At 41.7% G+C, this 24,894-nt stretch overlaps 2 protein-coding genes and 1 long non-coding RNA gene across 4 annotated transcripts in view; 2 read left to right on the forward strand and 1 right to left on the reverse strand.

Annotated features, from left to right (window-relative positions):
• Nucleotides 1-20,462, reverse strand: part of PPARG (peroxisome proliferator activated receptor gamma) — a 106,727-nt gene extending 86,265 nt beyond the window's left edge. The window contains exon 1 of one of the 2 annotated variants that reach the window (XM_024102870.3): nucleotides 20,313-20,462. The gene's annotated coding sequence lies outside the window, so the exon portion shown is untranslated. The remainder of the gene's footprint in view (nucleotides 1-20,312) is intronic. The other variant, XM_005309069.5, reaches the window with a different exon arrangement.
• Nucleotides 20,416-24,894, forward strand: part of LOC112059170 (uncharacterized) — a 39,715-nt gene continuing 35,236 nt past the window's right edge. The window contains exon 1 of the long non-coding RNA XR_002888389.3: nucleotides 20,416-20,979. This is a non-coding gene — a long non-coding RNA (uncharacterized LOC112059170). The remainder of the gene's footprint in view (nucleotides 20,980-24,894) is intronic.
• LOC135972858 (SRRM2 protein homolog rsr-2-like) lies at nucleotides 20,973-23,929 on the forward strand. Its single transcript, XM_065553109.1, has 2 exons — nucleotides 20,973-22,186; nucleotides 23,334-23,929. The coding sequence occupies exons 1-2, from the start codon at nucleotides 21,640-21,642 to the stop codon at nucleotides 23,927-23,929; spliced, it is 1,143 nt and encodes a 380-aa protein (XP_065409181.1). The 5' UTR covers nucleotides 20,973-21,639.

Consider the following 24,894-nt stretch of genomic DNA (forward strand, 5'->3'; position numbering starts at 1 on the left):
CTAGCAGCTCTTGATCATTCAAATTGTTTTTCAGGATAGAGTAACTTGCTTGCTGAAAATAAAATCAGCAGGTCAATAAAAGAATAGATAAAAAAAAGATTAAATATTTTGCCTTTTGGGCATTCAGGGCACATAACTGTTCTCCCCAACCATAAATACACTACTAAGTAAATAGCATAATGTACCAAATGGTGAAATATAGTAAATGGTTAACTTAAGCATTTAATATCCTGGAATAAGATTGTTAAATTAATACACTGGCTATGAATCACCACCTATCTCGCTAGGTATTTATTATATATACTCATCTCTATGATATCTGAAAATTGTGGCAACACTGTAATTAACAGAAGAATGGAAGAACTCTAGTCCCACCTCAAAGAAGTTTAGAGAAACCCAGTTTGTCTCAAAGGTCTGAGACTCTCTAATTGATGGTGCTGCAGAGGGCCTTTTAAAGTATGTGTGTGTGTGTGCGTGTGTAGATCTGTGCCTTCCACCCCACCTGACTCTCTTCCCCTCAGATCCCCCCACTCCACTACCAGCAGCCTGACGTTGCTGACCCATGAGCCCCTGCACCCACCCCAAATTTGAGTGAGTAGTGCTGTAACCTGCATACAGGGTTGTGGTGCCTCAGTGTTGCTGCAGCAGGTCACAACATCGCTCACTCATATTTGGCCCAGCTGCCCCACCATTATAGCCAAAAAGTGGTCAGGCCATGGCATGCGTGGTCCCTCCACTCTGCAGCCTATGAATCATTGGGAAAGTTATAATTAGAAGAATATGTGAATTTACACAAAACTGCATATTTGAGTGAAATCCTTCTCTCTTTAGTCATGTGAGTTGTCCCACTGATTACTTGCGTGATTAGGGCAAGCAGGGCTTGGTCCCTTAAAGCTTTCCTGCAACTACTGTGCAGTTGGACTGTGGGTCTCAGCTAATTATATTTGCTTTTCCAGAAATTGCCCTTCCCCTTTAAATGACTGACAAAAGATAATAATTTACTGCTGTAAGAATCAAGTAGCAGGCAGCTCTTAAAACAATTTGGATTGCAGGCCCTAGGAGTTAATTTGCAATCGACCTGAGGCCAATCTGCCTTCCTTGGGTAAATAAAGACTCATTATGTAAATTAGTGGGTTAAAACTCTCTAATAGAATATGCAACACAGGCTAAATAAATCCAGCCTTGTGTGATTCACTTAATGCATCTCCATGGTACACTGATGTCATATGTATCCTGAATTCAACTTGTTAGTTCTATTTTATATAGGTTTTTATACCACACTTATCTGAGCGCCTCCCAATAGTCCATTAAACATCGTGCCTACACATCTGTCACATGTTTGTTCTTTCATCCTCTCCAGAGAGGGAGAAATGTGTTCAATCGAGTGTTTTGTTTTAGTAGGATTTTTTTTTAATTTATTAAATAAATATAACTGTTGCTATGTGCTTATAGAAGGCAAGGTCAAAGAAATGCATCTTGCACTTGGAGTGGAAGGTGATGAGATTTATGATGGTCCTTAGTTCCTGGGGGAGTTCATTCCACAGTCTTGGACCACCCCCAAAGAAGGAATCACCAAAGAAGGTTCTGTCTCCTCTTTGCAGTGTCTAGAAAATGCTAATAATATTAAATTAATTAAATCCAAAGTTGAAAATCACTAGCCCACAGAAAGGAAAAGCCATCTGTTGGCTAACCTCATCTCTAAGAGTAGAGTAATGTATACCTGCCGGCATGTTTGAAAAATGATTCAGCCCAAGTTATATCTCTGTTCCTACTGTTGTGACATTGAGTTTCTGCAAAGGAGCACAGTCTAGGTGCTAAGAGTTTATTTACAGAGGGCAGGACTGAACTTTGCATGTGAACACATACAGAACATGATAAAGATCTTTCTGTCTCATTAGTAATTTACAGAATTGTGATTTGCTACTCCCAACACACCTATAATTGAATTCCTTAGTCATAAAATCACTGGGACCAAACAAGTTCAGGTATCTTTTATCAGCCTTTTTTTCTTTTTTTTTTGTTGTCATCTGTTAACCTATTTCTTATAGAGCTTTTCTTCTTTTTATAGATTCATTTGCTTAAGTTATAAATTAACCCTAGTACTTACTCTCCCACAGGCCATATACTCCAGCTTTTTTTATGCTTCATGCAAACATTTCAAGCTTTATAAGTTTTATGGTTTGGAGTCACTCTGAATAATAGTTGGTGGTTAAAGTATAGTAAAAAGTAAATCTCAAAAGATTCATAGATCCATTATGGATAAATGTCCAAAAGTCGAGATAGTGCTCTATGCCTTTCTGGTCTAGAAATCAGACTAGGCATATCAAAAAGAGAAAAGGTTCTCTTGTGAGATTTCTGGTACTTCCAGTTTCATGTAACGATGTTGACTAATGCGAGGCCCAGTCCTGCAAACTTCTTACTCAAGACAGAAATCCCATACGCTTCAATGGCATCTGAAGGGGTCCAGCACTTCCCAAAATGCACTCAGTGCTTTTCAAGACTGAGCCATAACTTCATTTTACCCATTCATTTTACCCAAACATAAACATGTATTAAACAGACTAATTAAAAACAATTAAAAATACAATACATTTTCATTAACTTTTTTTTGTATGTTCAGACAAAACATTAATTTCAGCAGCTGTGATAATACACAGACTATTTGCCTTATGGTCTCTCTTTTCCCCACCCGAAACCATTCAAATTCTGGAACTTGTCTTGACAAGACCTTGCACAATAAACATATCTTTTTCTAAAGTTTCATTCTTGTTCTTACTAAGGTTTTTCATAGGAGAATGTAGAGCACTCTGAAAAAAAATTAACTTGGTGATGATTCAGGGATTGGCAATGTGATTTAAAGAACCTTGCATCTCTAAGTCATTCTTTCAGATCCAGCTTAGACTTGCTGTGACCATGACTGATGTGTATATTGCATATAATTAGGTGGTGACTTAAAACAGTTCCTGGGGATGTGTCCACATCATCAAAATACAGTCACAAATGGCACTAATTTATTTTAAAAGTTATTTATTTGGACTTTCTGATTTCATACATATTTATTCTAATATAAAGCATACGACAAAGGGTTTAGGAACCTGTAAATTGCATTTTTTACGTTTAAATTGTTTATTTTTCATACAGTAGGTTCCCTCCTCTATTTTCATCTCCTAATCCATCTCAAAGGCTGATCTGTCCTTCCAGACAAGGAGAGCTGAATGTTGCTCCCTCCCCAGTATAATTCTACTCCTGAGGTTGCTTGACAGCCGATTGAAGTTAGTATTTTAACATTTCCACATTGAACTGTGTTTGTGTCTCTAGTTTGTAATACTCTATATTTAGCAATAATCCCCATTACATAAATCTGTGACAGGCATTCTTTGAAAATTTTGTGACAAAAGATTTGTTCTCAAACATTTCATCTATTTCATTATTTACAGTAGGTCATTGTCCTATCTTTGTTTTGTCTTTGCAAAATTTTGTATTTTCTGCTCTTTTAACAGAATCGATAGCAACACAGTGGAAAGAGCTTTAACAGTCAAAATAAAATATCTTTATCAACTTTACAACAGAAGTAACTTTTCTTTGCTAATGGAGTGGCTTTGCTGTTTAAATACATACTATCGAATACCTTATGGCTTAATTTTTCATGCTTTTTACAATTTAATCTTCATTTAGTAATTTTTTCCTGGTTGTACAAATCTGTTTGGTTTTAAAATTGCTCTTGTTAATTCTGTGTAGTTAAAAAAGAGATCTGTGTTCTTACTGTAAATCCCAAACGTAGGCCCCAGTCGTGCAATGGAATCCAGTTGAGTGGGAGTCTAGAGCGGTGCGCATAAACGTCAGCCAGCACAGATCCCTCTGGAGAATTAGAGCCTTAAACTGAGTATATGTGCCATCTATTATCAGGCCTTGTGTACCCAGCTCATAACTTTAATTGGATAGGGGACTTTCAACTCAAGTCAGAAGGAATTTTCTTTACAGAGCAAACAAAATCTTATTTATTCTTTAAAGGAGACCAGAAAATTTAGTTATATATAAATATGATATAATGGTTGACATATACAGAGAGAGAAAGAGAGAGAATCCTAAATGACTTTGCCAACTATAATGTGTCTATAACATATATGGGGGAAACATGATGATGTGATGTGGTATAAGGGTTTCAACCCGAGTTTGAAACAGGCTTATAAATAAGGGGTGAGCTGTGTAGGTCATCCCAAAAGGGCTCTGATAAAAATCATTATTTCTTACCATCCCTCATAGCCTATAAAGAATGCATGTATGTCACAGAAAATGTATTTTATATATCTTTTTATAGTGGTTTTAAAAAAATGTATTTCATGTTCCTCCACCCGAAAAGCAAATGCCTTAGTTACACCTCTACCCCGATATAAAGCTGTCCTCGTTATAGGTGAAACCGCGTTATATCGAACTTGCTTTGATCCGCTGGAGTGCGCAGCCGCCCCCCCCCCCGGAGCACTGCTTTACCACGTTATATCCGAATTCGTGTTATATTGGGTCGCGTTATATCGGGGTAGAGGTGTACTATGAGTCCAACTTTACAGGAATCTGCAAGAACATAAAAAAAGCCAAACTGAGCCATACCAATAGTTCATCTAGCCCAATATCCTGTCTTTCGACAGTGGTCAGTGCCAGATGCTTTAGAGGGAATAAACGATCATAATGGTCCCTTCTGACCTTAACGTCTATGAGTCTATGATTCTATGAACAGAACAAGGCAATTATTGAGTGATAGTCAAGAGATTTTTCAAATGGCACAAAACTGTTTAAAAATGACCTAAAATAACTGGCTTTTTGTATAAAGAAAAGCTATCTCAGGCCCTTCCAAGTGTTAGATATAAAATTTCCATCTCTGACCCTCAAAGCTTGCAAGATATCAGACTTTAAATCATACAATTTTTAGGTCTACAAAAGCTATCATTGGAACTGCAGTGGATCTTGCTCATCCTGGCCTCAGGCAGGGAGAAGTTTAAGAGGAAATTCCACACGTTTCAAATTCAGGAGGCTCTTGGGCAGCAGAGCAATAACTGTGAATTTGTTTTTTTAGTATGAAATAAAAATTTTCAAAAGTCCCTAAAATCACCTAGGTGGTTTTGAAAATTTACCCAAAGAATTTAATTTTTACAATATTTTTCCCTCAAAGGTAGCCCCACTTCCTGGCTGCAGCACCATGATACATGGGCTGGATCTCACTTGTCCACAGGAGTGGAGGCTTACAGTTCTGAAAGTTTGTAAAGAATCTAAAAGTGAACAGCCTTCTAGACCACCTCTTCAAATCTCACCAAAAAATATGTTTCCCACCACAGTTCTTAATGAGCATCTGTCTAACATTTTTTCATCACCGCTAGTCTGAACCCTCATCAGACACCTCTGAACCATTTTGTCTGTTGGAACCAGAGTGCAGCCAGGACCATGTGTATGTACACTTGGAAAGCACAGAGTATATTGCTGGTAGTCATTAAACAAAAGGATTCACAAAGTATCAAATTCCAGTAATTTCACAAATATGTGGTCAATGTTCCAAAAGCTAATCTAAAAGGAGTATTTGCATACTTAACATATCACATGAAAATGAAAATGAGGTGGTGCTGGTGGGGGGTGTTTCTTCCATGTCCCTCTGCACAAGAACGTACAAATCGTCACACTCAAGCAGACTTGTGGTCCATCTACTATGCACTCCAGCTGCAGCTGGACAACTCTGGCTCTGATGCCAAGTTCCTGTAGGCACATGATGTGATGTGGCAGTTACCATGGAACCTGTGGGTACTCTTCCCTCTGACTTTGTATTCAATTCTCCATGAGCTACAATAAACCATGTGGATATAGTACTTATATCCCAACTGTGAGGTAGACTAAATAGTAGATTGACTCCTTTTTCGGGGATTATGCAGCTTCAAATGGCATAGGTGAAATTGGTATACATAAAATGAATCATAGAAGACAGTGATGCAAAAGTCCTATTGGGTCAGTTGATCCTGCCAATGTAACATTCTTCCCTACAGTACAGTTTAATAGAGCCCTGCAAATCCGCATCGTATCTGCTTTGTATCAGCGGATGTAGATATCTGCAGACCATTTTGGGTATTCTGGGCATTCTGAGCCTACAAGTCCACTCAGTCCTACTTTTTGTTCAACCAATCACCCAGACAAACAAGTTTGGTTACAATTTGCAGGCAATAATGCTGCCTGCTTCTTGTTTACAATGTCACCTGAAAGTGAGAACAGGCATTCGCATGGCACTGTTGTACCCGGTGTCCAAGATATTTTTATCTTATCTGTTGCTCTTCTCTGGTCTTCCTCCAGTTTGTCAATCTCTTTCTGGTAACATGGTGCTCAGAAATTAATATTACAGGTGTTGTGTCGTATCACTTTGCAAACTCACGTCTAATTTGCTGTCCTCGATCACCACTGGAGTTTCTCTCAACATTACTGAGGCCCTGCAATCCTCTGACCCCAAACAATCCCCTTCCCCAAGCTCCTCTGGAAAGACACAGTAGTGGACTGTTAGCTCCACTCAGCATATGCTAGAGATAATTAGCATGTTCACTATTCCTCCATCTCACACTGTCAAAAGAGAGTGACAGGTCCATTTCCACTCCTGCATCTTCAGGGAGCATCTGCTTCTCTCTCTTTCTAGGGAGTCATTGGTTCTTCTTTAATCTTTGCCTCTCACTTGGTGCTGGGGTGACTAAGGGTTTTTCCCCTTAGTCTCTTCCTCTCAGGCTAGAGGGTGATGGCCTGTGTTGGTGACACATCACACGTGTTTCTCTCCTCCTCTTCCTCCCCCTCAACTATCTCCCCTCAAATGTAGACTGGAAAGAGGGAGGTAGACATTGTCCACCTCATCCATGTTCTGCTCTCCCTACTTGGTTATTTTTACCTACTTCCACAACATTTGGAGGATGTTGACAACTGGTCTGGCCAGGAGGCTGACTGCTGACTCCCGCCTCCCCACTATCTCAGCTGGTTTTCCATTCTGTTCTGGACTCAAACACATCAGCAGAAAGTCGTGACTAACAGAAAGGGCAGTCAGTCAGCAGCCATCCTCCTGCTAAAGGGTCAAGCTTCAGCAGGAAGTTTAAGGTTGCCACACAAGCTGCATGACTATGCTGTGCCACATTTTCTGTTGATTCTGGGAAGTGGCAGAGAAAGAGGGGAACCAATTGCAGAGCCTAAATCAGTGAATACAGTCAGGCTAGATTACAGCAGCATCAGTGCTGTGTGTAAAAGCTATTTCTTATTAGTTAAATTAGACTTCACTGAAATACACTTTCTTCTTTGCTGTCCCTAGTGACAGAAGACCTGGCATTCATCTTTGTGCATCAGACAATTCAAGTTCCAGCAGGAGTAATGAGAAATAGGACTGGATTTAAAACAAGGGCTTTTTAGGACAAAACAGAACTGGCAGGAATTCCAAAATACTACACAAAGACTGTTCTTATGGCACTTGCAATACGTCCTAAACAAGGGAGTGCCAAAATCTCAAAGGAAGCCAGATATAGAAGGGTTTCAAGACCAACACGTTCAACTAAGAATTTTATACTTGAAGAAACAGATCCTAACCAAATGTCTATACTTTTTAAGATTTCCCCCTTTATTAATCATTTCCTTTAACTAGCACCACAGAGGATAATTAAGACTTAAAATTCAGGCCCTTTAAAATAATCATGCACCCACAAATTCTTCCTCACAGTCCTACTGTGACTCATTGATTTCCTTCTCTAATTCTTTCTTGGTTTCCCCCAACTCTCTTTTTTACTGGGCCTCCACAGGACCCTGGGCTTGGATCCCAAGGATCCTGTCTTAATTCACCACTGCAAAAAGCATTTATGCAAAATATTCTGAACTCAAATAGCCCTTTATTTTAGATTAAAGATACTGTAAATATTCCAGAATACATTAGTCACAGAACATGTCACAGCCTTGCAAAATTCTCCAAACTATCCTGTGCAATTTTTCTTCTGGGGATGTTTATGTTTGTAAAAATCAGTAGAACACACTGTTTATGACAACAGTTTTATTATTTTTTAAAACAAGACTGATAATTGACCCAGAGCAATTTTCTGAGTCTTCATTTGATCTCTCACCTACTTAGAATTGGCACCCTGGTGACCTAAAAGTGAATGGAAAGAAGTGCACATGACTTTCACAACCACAGTATTACATCATTAAGGAGGAAACAGTGAATGATGTATAAGTCAGCGGTATGATGTGACTTATGTAACTCCTTTATTCTACTGAATACAGCATTCCTAAACAAAACCAGGAACCATTCGAAAAAATGACAGCTATTATGGTCAGACAGGATATATATACTTCAAGAAGTGAAAGGAGAATGGTGGTACACAAAACAATTTAAATAGTGAAAGACGCAGCATGGTAGTAATGGCTTCATACAGGGAACACTGATGATGTAGTATTATAGAAATTTACTTGTGTGTTTTATAAATAAGTAAATTATGAAACACCTGTGAATGTTTTCCCTGTGATGATAATATTTAGATTTTTTAAATGTATTGGTTTATCACAAAAAGTTTTCTAAAGGCTATATCTACAAAAATGTATGCTTCTTATAGGAATTAAGAGACTTGGCACTATAGTTCTATTCAAGCTTCCTATAGTATAGATTTTTTTCTAATTAGTTGTAAAACCAACCCTGCTGGAGATGTGTGTAATTACTTGTTTCTTAGAAAAGTAATAAACTTGTTACATTTTTTTTTAAATTGTTGGTGCACCACAATGGGCTATGGATGCCATAAGAGATGTCATAACATGATAGCTCTATTCTAATCTGAATATAATCCACACTTTGCAGTGATTCCCTTGCTAGTAGTCATCTACTTTTTATATGTGTTAGACTACCATAGGCAACAAAATACTCCAGAATGTCTGAATGTAAATCATACTTGCCACTCCCTAACAAACTGGTAAAATTAGCATATGTGATCACAAGGCAGGCCCAAAGAACAAATCTTTGACTTCTATAGGCATATTCTCAGGAAACTATGTAAGAAACATTTTAGGGTCTCTCATTCATGATGCCACTGAATTTTTGTTCTCATAACAATAATCACTAATCAGCTCAGTGCATTTGGCAATCTTATATTGTAAAAGACTCAAGATGGTAAAAGCATGGGTGTTGCAGCAGACTGAGGTGGATTAGAAGAATTAAGCAAAGGAAGCACACATGGAATTTGTTTGTATCAGTAACACCACTCTCTCTCTTTCATGAGTACCAACATCCAAATATTGTAAGACAACTGAGAACAACTAATTAAGCTTCCATAAGTGTTTTGCAAGTTACACTTTTGCACTGGTAATAGCATTGACAGCACTAATAATAAAGACATATACTTTTAGTCATTGTTACAGAAAACTAAATGAAATATCCTGAAAACTGCAAAAGGACACCACACTAAAGTAACTCCCCCATGTTTTATTGCCACTTACTATTTTGAAGTCACAAGTCACTGACCTTTTATAATATTAATCTTCAAACATACTCTATAGTTAATTATAACAACTTCTGGTTTCTTAGGCCTGGTCTACACTTAAAATTTTGCCAGCATATCTTTATCAGTTAGGAGTCTGGAAAAAAATCAAACCCTTAACATATCTATTCTGGCAAAAGCCCTAGTATATATGCAGTTATACTGGGAAAATAATCCTTTATCTTATTTTGTTCAGGGAACTATTATAAACGATACCAGCAAAATAGCTCTGGTATAAACTGCATCCAATGTAGACAAGGCCTGAGAGTTTGTCATCTCAAAAGCCAAGATCAGTGCTCATGGATGAAAAGCAAAGCATATTACTTGAAATGAAAGTGAGAACTTATGTTTCCATACTTTTCAATACTGGTATTAGCAAGTTTTAAAGACAAAAATCTAAAAACAATGCAAAAATGGGCAGGAGCGACATATTACAAAACATATTGTCTCTTTTTATGTTGGGATAATAAGAGACATTTAAAGCATATAAAGCACTGAAACATGTTTTACTAAATATATATTCCTTAAACCATCATCACAAATATATATCACTGAATTAGAAAGTAGAGGATGCTTAAATGTAGATGCAAATGAGTGCCTTCCATGAAAAGACCTAAAACATGAACTACAGGAAATCCTCAGTAAACTACACTAAGGCCTGGTCTACACTAGGAAATTAGGTCAGTATAACTACGTCACTCAGGAATGTGACAAATCCACACCCCTGATTGACACAGTTAAACCAACCGAAGCTCTGGTGTAGACAGCGCTAGGTCGACAGGGGAATTCTTCCTAATTCAAGCCCTAATTGAGTGAGGGAAACCTACCCACTACAAATTAGTGACTTTTGAAGCAATGGAGGAACACCAGCACCATTAGCCAATTGTAAAGGCCTTGTTTCAGGGCACAGATGAGCCCTGGGAGTGGGGCCAAGTAAGGAAGTGGTGATCCCCCATTGTCCTACAGAGCGCCGATACTCCAGCCTTCCTTGGAATTTCCCATATTTGGGCTTCAATAAGATGCAAATCCCCAAATCCATTTTCAGCACAGATTTCCAGTTTATAGAAATGCAGATAACTGAGGTTCTGCCACACATGCTTCTAAATAAGATTATAAAACACAGAGAACACTTTATATGTCTCTGAGGCCTGCTCTACACCTACAACTTAGATCAACCTAGGTATACCGCTCATGGCTGTGAAAAATGTTGTGCCCTGCGTGACACAGTTAGGTGGACCTCTGTAGATGCAGCTAGATGGACAGAAGAATTCTTGTGTAGACCTAGCTATTGCCTCTTGAGGGGGGTGGGTTACCTATATTGACAGAAAACCCCCTCCTGTTGATGTAGGAAGTATCTATACTACAGTGCTACAGCAGCACAGCTGCAGTGTCATAGCTGTGCTGCTGAAGCATAGACGTATCCTAAAATTTTGCTCACAGGTACACCCATGCAGGTCCTTTGAATTCCATGGGATTGCACACAAGTAAAGGAGGGCAGAATTTGGCCCTCTATCTTAGAAATTATTTACTATGGTTAGAAGTCAACTTAGTAGCACATATTGTACTATGCTTCTACAGAATAAGAACTGAGATCTCAGCATAAAATCCAGCAGCTGGAAAACCACTGCAGGTGATAGCAAGCACTAAGTAAAATATATTCAAGATTAAAGGATAAGCACTTCACTTTTATTTACTGTGGACACCAAAAATGACAGCTCCTAAAAGTTAATTCTATCATAGGGAATTATGCACCTTATGAGTATAGAAGTGGTTGCATTTTCTCCAAGCTCTCCAACTAGTTAGTACCAAAAAGCTCCAGCTCTTAAGTAGTAAAACCTGTTTTTCTGACCACCCCTACTAAAAGATCCTACTCTGAGTGTTAAAGCCTGTAATTAACATTTTTCTTTTCATATCTCTTCTTTTGGAGTAACAAAAGTAACTCTTTGGATATTCTGATATCAGTTTTAAACTACCATGGTTGAGAATTTCTTTCTCAGGGACATAAAAATATCCCAGCTAACAAATACTGAAAATGATTAAAAATGCATAATTCTGAATTGCTGCCAAACCTGCAATATAAAAAATAATTATTTCCCTCTCTTCATACACACATTTCATTTTGTTCAGTACTATGTTAGAATCCCTTTTTATTTTTACTTCCACTGAAGAATGTTATATATCTTGCGTTTCTATGTTAACATTTTCGGGGGGAGGGAGGGAAGGAGTTGGGAAAAATACTGCAATATTGCATTGAGAATTAACCATATTAGTTTTTAATATAAGATATATTTTCAAACTGAAGGTCAAATAGTGTGCACTTCTCAAACACGAATGTTGAGAATGCAACTCTCAATAGAGAAAACGTTAGCAGAATTACATTTCATTCCATGGTTAGCTGCTATAGTATTTACACAAGTGATGACCAATATGTTCAGAAGGTATGTATAAATACACAAGTAGTGTACTGTGCGTCTGAAATAAAATACTACGCTATGAAATAAAATACTATTTTATGGAATGCAGTGTAATTACATGTCATATAAAGTAGTTTAAGAGCAGATTATAATTCTGGTCAAGGTTATTTTAAGCCAATATGAGTCTCCCTTCAAAATCATTAAATTGGACTCTTCAGCTGAAAGGCCCAAGACTCAGTATGCAACCTTTCTCTCTATCCCCACCTGCTCCAGATGCCTATTACATGACAGTTATGAGAGTTCATTCTCCTAAAGGGAAATAAATAATGTGTCCAGAATTGTGGTGTTTGTGGAGGGAATAGGGGAATATTAAGTAGAGGTTTCCTGTCAAACAAGAATGGGGGGCTAGAGTGGAGGGACTCTGTAATGTGTCACAGCCAGATGCATGATAAAGAGGAAAGACATCCTAATTCCACACGGGACACATGCTGTTATCACAAAAGAGCTGTAGAACTATATGAAAAAACTAATTCTCTTCCCCATGCAGCACTGTAGCATAAGCAGACAACATTACACTAGCGGCTGGTCTGTATGACTTTAGTTTGATTTGAATGAGCAGCATAAACTAATCTCACCTGCAAAACCTGTATAAAATTGTTTACATTTTGCTTAAAACTAAAGCTCATCTACAACTACAGTGAACTAACCACATTAGCTACAGAACATAATACAGAAAAATATACCACTGTTTGTTTCAAAGGCATTTCTACAACGTCCTTGATATATCATGTATTTATGTTTATCTAGCTTTAGCCATGTAGTCTTGCTGAGCAAATAAGAACTCACTGAGGGCTTGATCTGGTATTCTCTGCACACTCAAAATTCCCATTGGATTCAAAGGGAGTTTTGGATGCATGTGAAATGCTGGACAGACTCTCTAGAAGTTTCTAGTGCCTAGCTAGTCTTAGGGTGAAATCCTGGCCCTACTGATATCAATGGCCAAGCCCCCGAAGCTTAGGGTTACCATCCGTCTGGGTTTCCCCGGACATGTCCGGCTTTTTTAGCTTTAAATGGCCGCCCGGGGGGGGATTTCTAATAAGGTAGAAATGTCCGGGATTTCCCACTTCCCCTCATGCAGAGTGCGGTGTGGCTGATTGGACGACTAGGCCTGATTGAAAGCCGCTCGCAGCCACTGGGGCCTCTAGCAGCCAGAGTCCCTCCCCCTCCCCCGCTCTCTCCTCCCCCGCAGAGCAGCGCCTTATTTGTTTGGCTGCACGTGGAGCCCACAGCTCTCCCTCGGCCTGGTGGGGGGGGGGGGGGCAGGCAAGGGACAGGGAACCGGGGGGTTAGATTGGTTGGAGGTTCTGGGGGGGCTGTCAGGAGAAGGGGATGTAGAGAGTGGTTGGGGCAGGCAAGGGACAGGGAACAGGGGGTGTTAGATTGGTCGGGGGTTCGGGGGGGGGGCTGTCAGGAGAAGAGGGTGTAGAGAGCGGTTGGGGCAGGCAAGGGACAGGGAACGGGGGGGTTAGATTGGTCAGGGGTTCGGGGGGGCTGTCAGGAGAAGGGGGTGTAGAGAGTGGTTGGGGCAGGTAAGGGACAGGGAACAGGGGGGGTTAGATTAGTCGGGGGTTCTGGGGGGGGCTGTCAGGAGAAGGGGGTGTAGAGAGCAGTTGGGGCAGACAGGGAACGGGGGGGTTAGATTGGTCGGGGGTTCTGGGGGGGGGCTGTTGGGAGAAGGGGGTGTAGAGAGCAGTTGGGGCAGTCAGGGGACAGGGAGCAGGGAGACTTAGATAGGGGGTGGGGTCCTGGGGGCAGTTAGGGTGGGGGGGACAGGTAGGGGGTAGGGGGATTCTGAGGGGGGCGGGAAGTGGGAGGGGGCGGGAAGTGGGCTGGGGCAGGGCTAGGGCGGCACCCCGTGTCCTCCTTTTTGATTGTTGAAATATGGTAACCCTACCGAAGCTAGGATGTCATCCTTAGATTTTGTATGTGTGTGTGTGTGTGTCTTATAGTGCATCTCTCGCCTGTATTTTCTTTTGGTGTCATGCATTAGGTTATGTGTATGCCTCCCTGCTTGGAATGCCAGCATATGATCATCTTAAATATGATTTTGGGTGGGATTTCCGACATCTCCCAGTATTGGTCTAATTCTACTTCCATGGAAGTTAATTTACCATTTAATTCAGTGGAAGCAGAGTTAGGTGACCTCTGAGTGCTTTTGAAAATCCCACCATTTGTCCCTTCCAACATGTATAGGATAAAACACTTCTTACAGAGTGGCAGGCAGGTGTCAGATGAGCTGCTCATGGAAACTGCAAAACGCATCTGTGTGAACTAATGTGTAGCTGATTTCTATCAGTGGCAAGACACAGAAGGGGAAGGAAGGTAAGAGGGTGCAAGGAGCTTCCTCTCTCACCTTGTTCTTCTGGGCCAAGGCCAGTCAAAACATAACTGGGAAGCAATGCCACTGCTCCACAACAGCGACAACAATAGCATCTCCAAAAGAAGAGGGCAGCGTGAGGATGAGAGAAGGTTTCACCTTCTGCCTACCCTCTGCTCTAGCAAGCAGAGCTGACCATATATATAGCGGAATGCACATGGCACCATGCACTTTTCGCAAGGGCCGTTTTGGTGAATTACCTCAAATCCCTCCTGGGAGCTCCTGCTCCAGCCCACCCCCTCCACATTCTCTTGAAGCATGGACTATATTTATTTACAGCATGGGCTGTACTGTGGGATTTAAACTGTAATCTATTCCGGTGAATTCTGACCCATATTTCTGTTTTATTAAAGTTAAATAAAATTTAAAAAAAAATTAAACTGTAAAACAGTATTAAATACAAAAAATCTGAAATACCATAATTCCAATGCTATTTATACCTTAAAAAAATTTCCAGCCAGTTTAATAGTTTTTACACTGAGGTCTCATATTGTTGTGTTAGAGGTTTGAAAAGAAACTGTCCCAATGTTCTTATTTAAAACTCTCAGGGTATTATTATTTCAATTACATTAAATCAGTTAATTATTACTTAGTTAGTAGTACTAATACAAATGATAACTAGAGATTTATATATGCAGCATTTCTACATACGGTGAAGTCAGGAGGATGTTATTTCATAACACTGAAATAATATGTACATCCTGCCGTCTAGCTATATATACGTAGTGTACATGAATGTGTATGTACTAATATATACAAAGCATACACTTGTTCCTGAACATACATACATATGGGTACCTAAGCTTTGTTTTTAAAAATTGCTAATTATCAACCAGCAGAGTAGCAAGTTAGTAGCTTGTTGTTCAGCTAGATGGGACTTTGGGATTCATAGACTTGAATTTATAGACTTTGTCCTGAATGTGCAAACTGCATGACATGCAGGTGATGTGCTTAGTCATGAGGGAAGAGGGTGGCTTATGCATGTCTACAAAGCATCACCTGTTAGTTGATTCCAGAAATTCATGAACTGGATTTTGAGGTAGCTGCTTATCTTCCCTTTTTAAACAGCAGTTATTTTGCTATTATAGCCAATGCCAGTGAAACAAACGAAAGTAAATATGCTACATACGGAAAGCATCTGTAAGTCAAAGTTTCTGCTTAATGATCCCACCATTTCATTGTGTTCCCCCTGTTTGTTTGTAGCTATCAGTGCTCTCTCCTCAGAGTTTTAGGACATAAGATCATTGGAATAGGCACTGTTTTTTCCTCTATGTTTGTACAATGCCTCACCCAACGGGCCCTGATCCTTGATTAGGCCACTAGGCAGTACTGCAATTCAAGTAACAAACAATTAATAATCATAACTATGTAGTTCACTATCAAGAACTTTAATTTGGGGAAGGATATCATTGTTTTGTTTGGTTCCTTTAATGGATTTAGGAATCGCTTAATAACTGGGCTGTGGAACATAACTGGAAGAAGAGGGGAGATAAAGATTATGAGCCCAATCCTGCAATCCTGACTCCCATGGAAGCTTTGCATATGCAAAGACTGTAAATCAATCCTTAAATGTAGCTAATTCTTTGCTAAATACTCTGTTGTTAAAATACTAGACATAGGGCTAGATTGCCTTTGGGTTGTATGCAGGGGGACTCCATTGCAGCAGATGCCCTGGAGGAATTCCGGGGCTCTGGAGGACCATTTACTGCAATGGAAACTCAGCAATCCTTTAAATTAGTACCATGTGCATTCCCCTCCCCCGCAATCAGCTGAGAGTGGACCACATGCCCATCCCCTTCCAGTCCCTTTGAAGACACTTGTGCTGTCAGTAGCACAAGCCTCATAGATGCCTGTATTATTATTGGCACCTGACTAGGGGCACAACTGTCTAAGGGCCAGCTATGCTTCATATTTAGAAACAGCAATTAAAAAACCCAATCAGTTAAAAGAAAAATAAAGGCGTATCAGTCAGTACAGGAATCAACATCAGTACCCTGTTACTGTGATTCTTACTAATGTTGATCCAAATCAATTTTCATTCAGTCTTCAAAACCCCCATTGAAGCCAAAGGGATTTTTCTTGAGTAAAAAGAAGAACAGGAGTACTTGTGGCACCTTAGAGACTAACAAATTTATTAGAGCATAAGCTCTATATAAGACTATATATAGTCTATATGCATCTGAAGAAGTGGGCTGTAGTCCACGAAAGCTTATGCTCTAATAAATTTGTTAGTCTCTAAGGTGCCACAAGTACTCCTGTTCTTCTTTTTGCCGATACAGACTAACACGGCTGCTACTCTGAAACCTTTCTTGAGTAAGAACATAGTGAAAATTGAGTAAGGCCCTCAGGAACTGTCTTGTTAATAGGAAGCACATGCATGAATTCCCTTAATGATATTTCTGGGTGTATAGTTATATAGAACCAATCACAACACTGATCTTCTACTACTTAGTGATTTGTTGCTTTTTAAAAAACACACAGAAAATTAACTGAAACATTCAAAACAGTTGCAATAAAATGACTTAAGAATAAGAAAAATCAGCATAATAAATAAAGATTTATCAGAATTCACCATCACTTATAATATTACATTGGGGAACAATCTGCTTTCAATAAGTCTATTATTGACTTTAAAAATTAAATTAGTGGGTATATCATAACAACACAGCAAAATAAATTGCTTGAAAATAACATGGAAAGCGTTGTGCCCATGACACCTCAACGAACTAGCTTGGAGAATCTTGTGGGCATTTTAAAAAAAATGTAAGCTAGTTAATTTAGACAGTGCACATATGCTTTTTGTGCTTGCTTTCCATGAATACTCTAGAAAAGTGTTTTAGCGCAGAAACATATATGGAAATAGTAAATTTAAGCAAGTATTGGTTTATGCTCACCACAACTGGGAACAGAAAGAAAACCTTGTGACCTATGTATCAATCAAAAGTAATTAAAGTCACTCAAATTTCAAATACCAAATATTCAAAACTAATTACTGACACCTGAGTTACAGAACAAGAAATAGCTAGTGAAATTATTCTGAATTTTTTTGAATAGTGAATACTTCCAAAAAAATCAAAAGGTGCTTTCAGTCAATTCCAAAACATAAAGAGGCAAAAATCATTAAGTAAATTATTTCCTGTGAATTATTTGCTTAGCTTTGTACAAAACACAGTTTTGCTTCTACTTATAAACTATTTTTTGCTTTACTGATTAAACTGTTGGTTAAAATCATTCTAGCACTGACTGCCATAGAAATACATTTATATTGACTGAACTGGGCCTGAATTTAGGAACTGATCTATAGGAACTGAAAGAAAAGTCAAGTAGAAAAAAATTAGATTCAGCAGTAATGTCAATGTCAGTATCATAAAGCAAAAGTTAAAAACTGAAGCTATAATATTGATCAACTTTACCATCTTACAGGCATTTGTTGTCGTGTCTTAGTATGTAAAATACATACTTAAATTGGAGAAGGAGAATCATTTTTTATGGAAAGAACATACTATGACAAACTTTTCATGATACACTGATATCTGGTACAGGGCAATATACTTTTCAGATCAGGTATTATCAAGGAATGGATGCTGTCTACTAGGGCTACTCACAGAAATGTATAAAAATATGTAAACATACTATGACAAACTTTTCATGATACACTGATATCTGGTACAGGGCAATATACTTTTCAGATCAGGTATTATCAAGGAATGGATGCTGTCTACTAGGGCTATTCACAGAAATGTATAAAAATATGTAAACCAGTAATGCAATATTTTAATAAACTGATGTCTAAGTAGATTCAAATCTGACAGCAGCTCCTATAAGAATACCTACCAAATATTACTCTGATGTTTAGCTTCCAATTTCAACATCCATGTCTAATGATTTGATCAAATATCTCCCCCACTGACAATAGTCTATATCAGGGGTCGGCAACCTTTCAGAAGTGGTGTGCCGAGTCTTCGTTTATTCACTCTAATTTAAGGTTTTGCGTGCCAGTAATACATTTTAACGTTTTTAGATGATCTCTTTCTATAAGTCTACAATATATAACTAAACTATTGTTGTATGTAAAGTAAATAAGGTTTTTAAAATGTTTAAGAAACTTCATTTAAAATTAAATTAAAATGCAGAGCCCCCTGGACATGGTGACCAGGACCCGGGCAGTGTGAGTGCCACTGAAAATCAGCTCGCGTGCCGCCTTCGGCACGCGTGCCATAGGTTGCCTACCCCTGGTCTATATTTACATTGTGCAGAATTGTTTAAAAATGATTCTTCATAGTCTCATAATTAAATCTCTAAGTAATTTTTCACATTAATCTTCAGTGAGATCTAGAGGGATTAAAAATGTTCAACATAACTACGCACAGGAAATTCTAATATCAACCAGGGTACAACAGACAAGACTAATTTGCAAAAGACAGACTGGACACTGCAGGTCATACAAGTTCCAGTGTACCTCATGGGCCACACTGGGTCCTTTTTAGCTAACAAGTAATGCATTATTATCATCTTTAAAAAGTTACTTTATGCATATTATTACAGACTGATGCTAGGGAAAATATATATTTTTGAACATTGGTTACTAGACAGAACGTTAGTGTCATATTCCAGACAAACAACTCTTTTGGAGATGGAGGAAGTGGGTCACAAACAAAATTTATCAGTCCACATCCTTACTTTTAAATGTCTGGGCAATTATAGTTGATCCTTTTCATTTAAGTTAACTTAAATATAACAATACTATTAAATTGGAAGTCCAAGGTACATTAAAAAATAATAATTTCTTGATAACTTCCTGTGCTTATCTCCAAAAGGCTACACATAGATATCAGTCTAATGTCATAATATAAAGTTATAATAATACTATCACAGCATTGTATCATGTGAATATACTCCCTCACAGTTACAACACTACAGGAACTTGCAGTCCCCAGCTGCCAAGTACCCTGGAGAGAAACGACCCCAGGAAAATTACAAAATGCTCCTGAAAATCTGGGGCATGCCACCCATATATAATATATTTCAACATAGTATCTCTGCTGTGGCATGACTGAACTCAGGGCTCGCTGACTTTTCTTGGTTGAGAAGTCAAAGAGAAAATGTTGCTTTTCATTCATTATCAGGTAAGCAAAGTGAGTAACACTCCCTCGCCATCTCCCCTCTCCACATGTTGTACCAATGGACGTAGCCACCTGTAACTATCACAGAATACCAATGGGCACAGTTTACTGTCTATCTCCATCAATATCACACACGTAGCACCATTGGACATACATCCCCATGTGTATTCCACCATCCCCATACAGTACCCATGAACACTGTCCATCTGCTTGCCCCCAAACCACTTTACATAGCCCACATGAGATACAGCCTCCTCCTCCAGTATAATCCACTACCTATGCTACTAACTCCATAGACCACCCATACGTAAAGCCTTCTGTGTATCTCACTGCCCCTAGATGCCCCCATGGACGCAGCTCACCCCGGAGCTCCCATGAACAGAGTTCTTCATTCCTCCCCAAACCCCTATGGGAACTGCGCGCTGCCCACAGAGCCCCCATGGGCATTAGCCCCATCCTCGCTCTCAGCCCTCGCCACCATGCCCACAACCCCCGCACTCCATGAAGCCTCCCCTTCATCAACAGTCCACCACCACCCTCCCACAGCCTCCTGCCTGCCACCCCAAAGATCCCCCAGGAGCACAGCCCTCCTTTCTACCCCGTCTGCCCCCCACGGGCACAGCCCGCGCCCCCGGCAGACCCTTCTCTCTCCCCCGGGGTACAGCCCCCCCTGCCTACTTCTACTCCAAAAGAGACACCCCCTCCCCCCTTAGATCCCCACGGACGCAGCCCCCTGTCTGTACCTGCCCCCCACACCTCCTTCCTGCCCCCAGAGAGCCCCCCTGCCGCGCCGGGGGATGGTCCCCGCAGCAGCTCACACACTGACCTGACGCTGTCAAGACTCAGCAGGAGAAACTGTTCCCTTCTAGTGGGATAAACTCCCCCCGCCCGGCCCGTCCTCCCGACGAGCACCGCCTCCCTGCTCGGCAGGCACCGCCTCCCCGCCCTGCTGCTGGCCCGCCCAGAGCCTGGGGCGCCGGGCGGCGCTGCCCGCTGTCCGCTGCCCTGGGCGCTGGGCCTCCTGCGCGACCCGCGGCGAGGGTCAGGGCCGTTGATGCCGGGCTCTGGAGCCTTGGCGGGAAACGGGGCACGGAGGGGGATGGGCGGACAAAAGCATGGGACGGGTAGGGCATGGGGTGCGGGACACAAAAGAGAATATGACATAAAGAGGGCTCGGGAAGGAAATGGCATAGAGGGGAATGTGGCATGCAGGGAGTATGTAGGACGTGTTGCTTCTCTTTCCTCTCACTCCACCTCCACACTCTGAGGGGAGTCCAACCCATGCAACCCTGTTAGTCTTAGTGAAATTACAAATGTGTAATTGATATTTTTGGTTTTTGGTTTCTGAAGTGGACCTGGAGTTTGAAACCTGAACTCTGCTGGTCTTTTCTGAAATGTATCTAACAATGCAGGTTTTCTGGCTGTCCAATCAATACCCATGTTCCCTTTCCAGTTTCCAGTGCTGCATGGAGTTTTTGTTTTTGTCACCCCAGGTCAGTCTGTATTCTTCTCTGACAGTTTTCAGAGTGGTAGCCGTGTTAGTCTGTATCAGCAAAAAGAACGAGGAGTACTTGTGTCACCCTTAGAGACTAACAAATTGATTTGGGCATAAGCTTTCGTGGTCTAAAACCCACTTCATCGGATGCATGCAGTGGAAAATACATGTTCTCGCTGTATATATATCTTCCTACTGTATTTTCCACTGCATGCATGCGATGAAGTGGGTTTTAGCCCATGAAAGCTTATGCCCAAATAAATTTGTTAGTCTCTAAGGCCTGGTCTACACTACGACTTTAATTCGGATTTATCAGCTTTAATTCGAATTAACCCTGCAACCGTCCACACAACGACGCTATTTATTTCGATGTAAAGGGCCCTTTAAATCGATTTCTGTACTCCACCCCGACGAGCGGAGTAGTGCCAAAATCGATTTTAGCAATTCGAATTAGGGTTAGTGTGGCCGCAATTCGATGGTATTGGCCTCCGGGAGCTATCCCACAGTGCATCATTGTGACCGCTCTGGACAGCAATCTAAACTCGGATGCACTGGCCAGGTAGACAGGAAAAGCCCCGCGAACATTTGAATTCCATTTCCTGTTTGCCCAGCGTGGAGAGCACAGGTGACCACAGATAGCTCATCAGCACAGGTAACCATGCAGGCTGATAATCGAAAAAGAGCACCAGCATGGACCGTGAGGGAGGTACTGGATCTGATCGCTGTATGGGGAGAGGATTCAGTGCTTGCAGAACTTCGTTCTAAAAGACGAAATGCAAAAACTTTTGAAAAAATCTCCAAGGGCATGATGGAGAGAGGCCACAATGGGGACTCTGAGCAGTGCCGCGTGAAAGTCAAGGAGCTCAGACAAGCCTATCAAAAAACAAAGGAGGCAAACTGTCGCTCCGGGTCAGAGACGCGGACATGCCGCTTCTACGCCGAGCTGCATGCAATTCTAGGGGGGGCTGCCACCACTACCCCACCTGTGTTCGTGGATTCTGGGTCGGGGATAGTCTCATCAGCGACGCCTGAGGATTCTGCCGATGGGGGAGAGGAGGAGGATGAGGATGAGGATGAGCTTGCAGAGAGCACACAGCACTCCGTTCTCCCCAACAGCCAGGATCTTTTTATCACCCTGACTGAAGTACCCTCCCAAGCCTCCCAAGCCAGTACCCAAGACTCTGACCCCATGGAAGGGACCTCAGGTGAGTTTACCTTTTGAAATATAAAACTTGTTTTAAAAGCAAACGGTTTTTAATGATTACTTTGCCTGACTTTGCATTCGCGGTCAGTTCAGCTACTGGAAAAGTCTGTAGCTACTGGAAAAGTCTGTTAACGTGTATGGGGATGGAGCGGAAATCCTCCAGGGACATCTCCATGAAGCTCTCCTGGAGGTACTCCGAAAGTCTTGCCAGAAGGTTTCTGGGCAGTGCATCTTTATTCCCTCCTCCATGGTAGGACACTTGACCACGCCATGCTTGCAGCAAGTAATCTGGTATCATTGCCTGACAAAGCCTGGCAGCGTATGGTCCCGGTGTTTGCTGGCATTCAAGCAACATCCGTTCTTTATCTTGTTGTGTAATCCTCAGGAGAGTGATATCACTCCTGGTAACCTGGTTGAAATACGGGAACTTAATTAAGGGGACAGAGGTGGCCGTTCCTACTGGGATGTTTGCCTGTGGCGGAAAATAAATCCTTCCCTGCAGTTAGCCAAGCGCAGATGGGAAATTGGCCCTGAGTTTTTCGCGTTTGGCTAGCAGGGATCTTCCCTGTTACCAGCCACGCGGTGGGGGGAGGGGTACCGTGATCATCCCAGAGAATTCATGGCGGGAGGGGGGCAGCGGCGGGGGGGGGGGTTAGTTTGGTGCCTGCAGGGATCTTCCCTGATACCAGCCACGCGGTGGGGGGGAGGGGTACAGCGATCATCCCAGAGAATTCATGGCGAGAGGGGGGGGTGGTTAGTTTGTTTTCTGGTGCTGCTGAATGTTAACAGAAAAACCGCAGCACTCTACTTGCCTGAAGGGGCCCAGACAAGCCCCCCCACACTGCCCCCCCCCAACTGGCTGAGATTGGCCAGGCTTCTTCAGCACTCTACAAGCTATGCTTGGTATGTGGGAAAGGAGGGCGCAGAAGCTTACCATGGCCGCATGCAAGCCGAATTCTGTTGCCCAGACCTGTGATCTCTAGCAGCAAAGCCACAGGCACTCAGCATTAAGAGGCAAAATGCGACCTTGCACAGAAATCACATGTGCTATGTAATGTGAACAGTGTTGGTCACCGTGAAAGAGTATAAGCATTGTTCTGCAAAATGTAGCTTTTAAAACAATTCTCTCTTTTTTCCCCTCCCTACAGCAGCTGCAAATTCCTCAAGCCTCCCTCCTCCATCCCGAAGGTTATCACAGATAAGGCGTCGTAAGAAGAGAACGCGAGACGACATGTTTTCGGAAATTATGGAATCCAGCCGCAGTGACAGAGCTCATGTGAATGAGTGGAAGGAAACAGTTTCAAAGTATAGGAAAGAAGTCAGTGAACGTGAGGAGAGGAGGGACCAACGTGAGGAGAGGAGGGACCAACGTGAGGAGAGGAGAGATGCTCGAGATGAGAGGTGGCGGCAGGAAGACCAGAGGATGAAGGATGCAACGCTGGGGCTGCTCCGGCGTCTGGTGGAGGTTCAGGAACGGCTGCTGGAAAACAGACTGCCGCTTCAGCCCCTGTTCCACCCTCCCCCCTCCCCATGTTCCGTATCCTCCTCTCCCAGACATGTAAGAACGCGGGGGGGGGGGGAGGCTCCGTACACCTTCCCATTCCACCCCAGTAGACAGCCCAAGCAAAAGGCTGTCATTTTTTTAACCTTTTCTTTGTGGCTTTTTCCTTCCCAGCAATCCTCCTCCCAAATACCACCCGGGTTCCCTCCCTCTTTTTCTAATCTATTAATAAAGAATAAATGATTTTTAAATGATAGTGACTTTATTTGGTTTGAAAGAAAGCTGGGGGAAGGGGGAGGGTGGGTTCCTTACAGAAAATCAGTCAATAAAGGGGGAGGGTTTTCATGAAGGAGAAACAAACAGATATTTCACACGGTAGCCTGGCCAGCCATGAAACTGGTTTTCAAAGCTTCTCTGATGCACAGCGCTTCATGGTGTGATCTTCTAATCGCCCTGGTGTCTGGCTGCGCGTAATCAGCAGCCAGGTGATTTGCCTCAGCCTCCCACCCCGCCATAAAGGTCTCCCCCTTACTTTCACAGAGATTGTGGAGCACACAGCAAGCAGAAATAACAATGGGGAGATTTCTTTGGCTGAGGTCAGAGCGAGTCAATAATGAACGCCAGCGACCTTTTAAACGGCCAAATGCACATTCTACCACCATTCTGCACTTGCTTAGCCTGTAGTTAAACAGCTCCTGACTCCTGTCCAGGCTGCCTGTGTATGGCTTCATAAGCCATGGCATTAAGGGGTAGGCTGGGTCCCCAAGAATAACTATGGGCATTTCAACATCCCCAACGGTTATTTTCTGGTCCGGAAAGTAAGTCCCTTGCTGCAGCCCTTTAAACAGAGTAGTGTTCCTGAAGACGCGAGCGTCATGAACCCTTCCCGCCCAGCCCGCGTTGATGTTGGTGAAACGTCCCTTGTGATCCACAAGTGCTTGCAGCACCATTGAAAAGTACCCCTTGCGGTTTATGTACTCGGTGGCTTGGTGCTCCGGTGCCAAGATAGGGATATGGGTTCCGTCTATTGCCCCACCACAGTTAGGGAATCCCATTGCAGCAAAACCATCCACTATAGCCTGCACATTTCCCAGAGTCACAAACTTTCGTAGCAGCACCTGAGTGATTGCTTTGGCTACTTGCATCACAGCAGCCCCCACAGTAGATTTGCCCACTCCAAATTGATTCCCGACTGACCGGTAGCTGTC

The sequence above is a fragment of the Chrysemys picta genome, chromosome 7, assembly GCF_011386835.1.
Source record: "Chrysemys picta bellii isolate R12L10 chromosome 7, ASM1138683v2, whole genome shotgun sequence".
Lineage (NCBI taxonomy): Eukaryota > Metazoa > Chordata > Testudines > Emydidae > Chrysemys > Chrysemys picta.

Excerpts from the sequence above, each read along its gene's own strand:
- LOC135972858 (XM_065553109.1), top strand. The coding sequence starts at position 21,640 with ATGCAGGCTGATAATCGAAAAAGAGCACCAGCATGGACCGTGAGGGAG. Across the intron at positions 22,187-23,333 it reads CCCCATGGAAGGGACCTCAG|CAGCTGCAAATTCCTCAAGC; the intron begins GTGAGTTTACCT and ends CCCTCCCTACAG.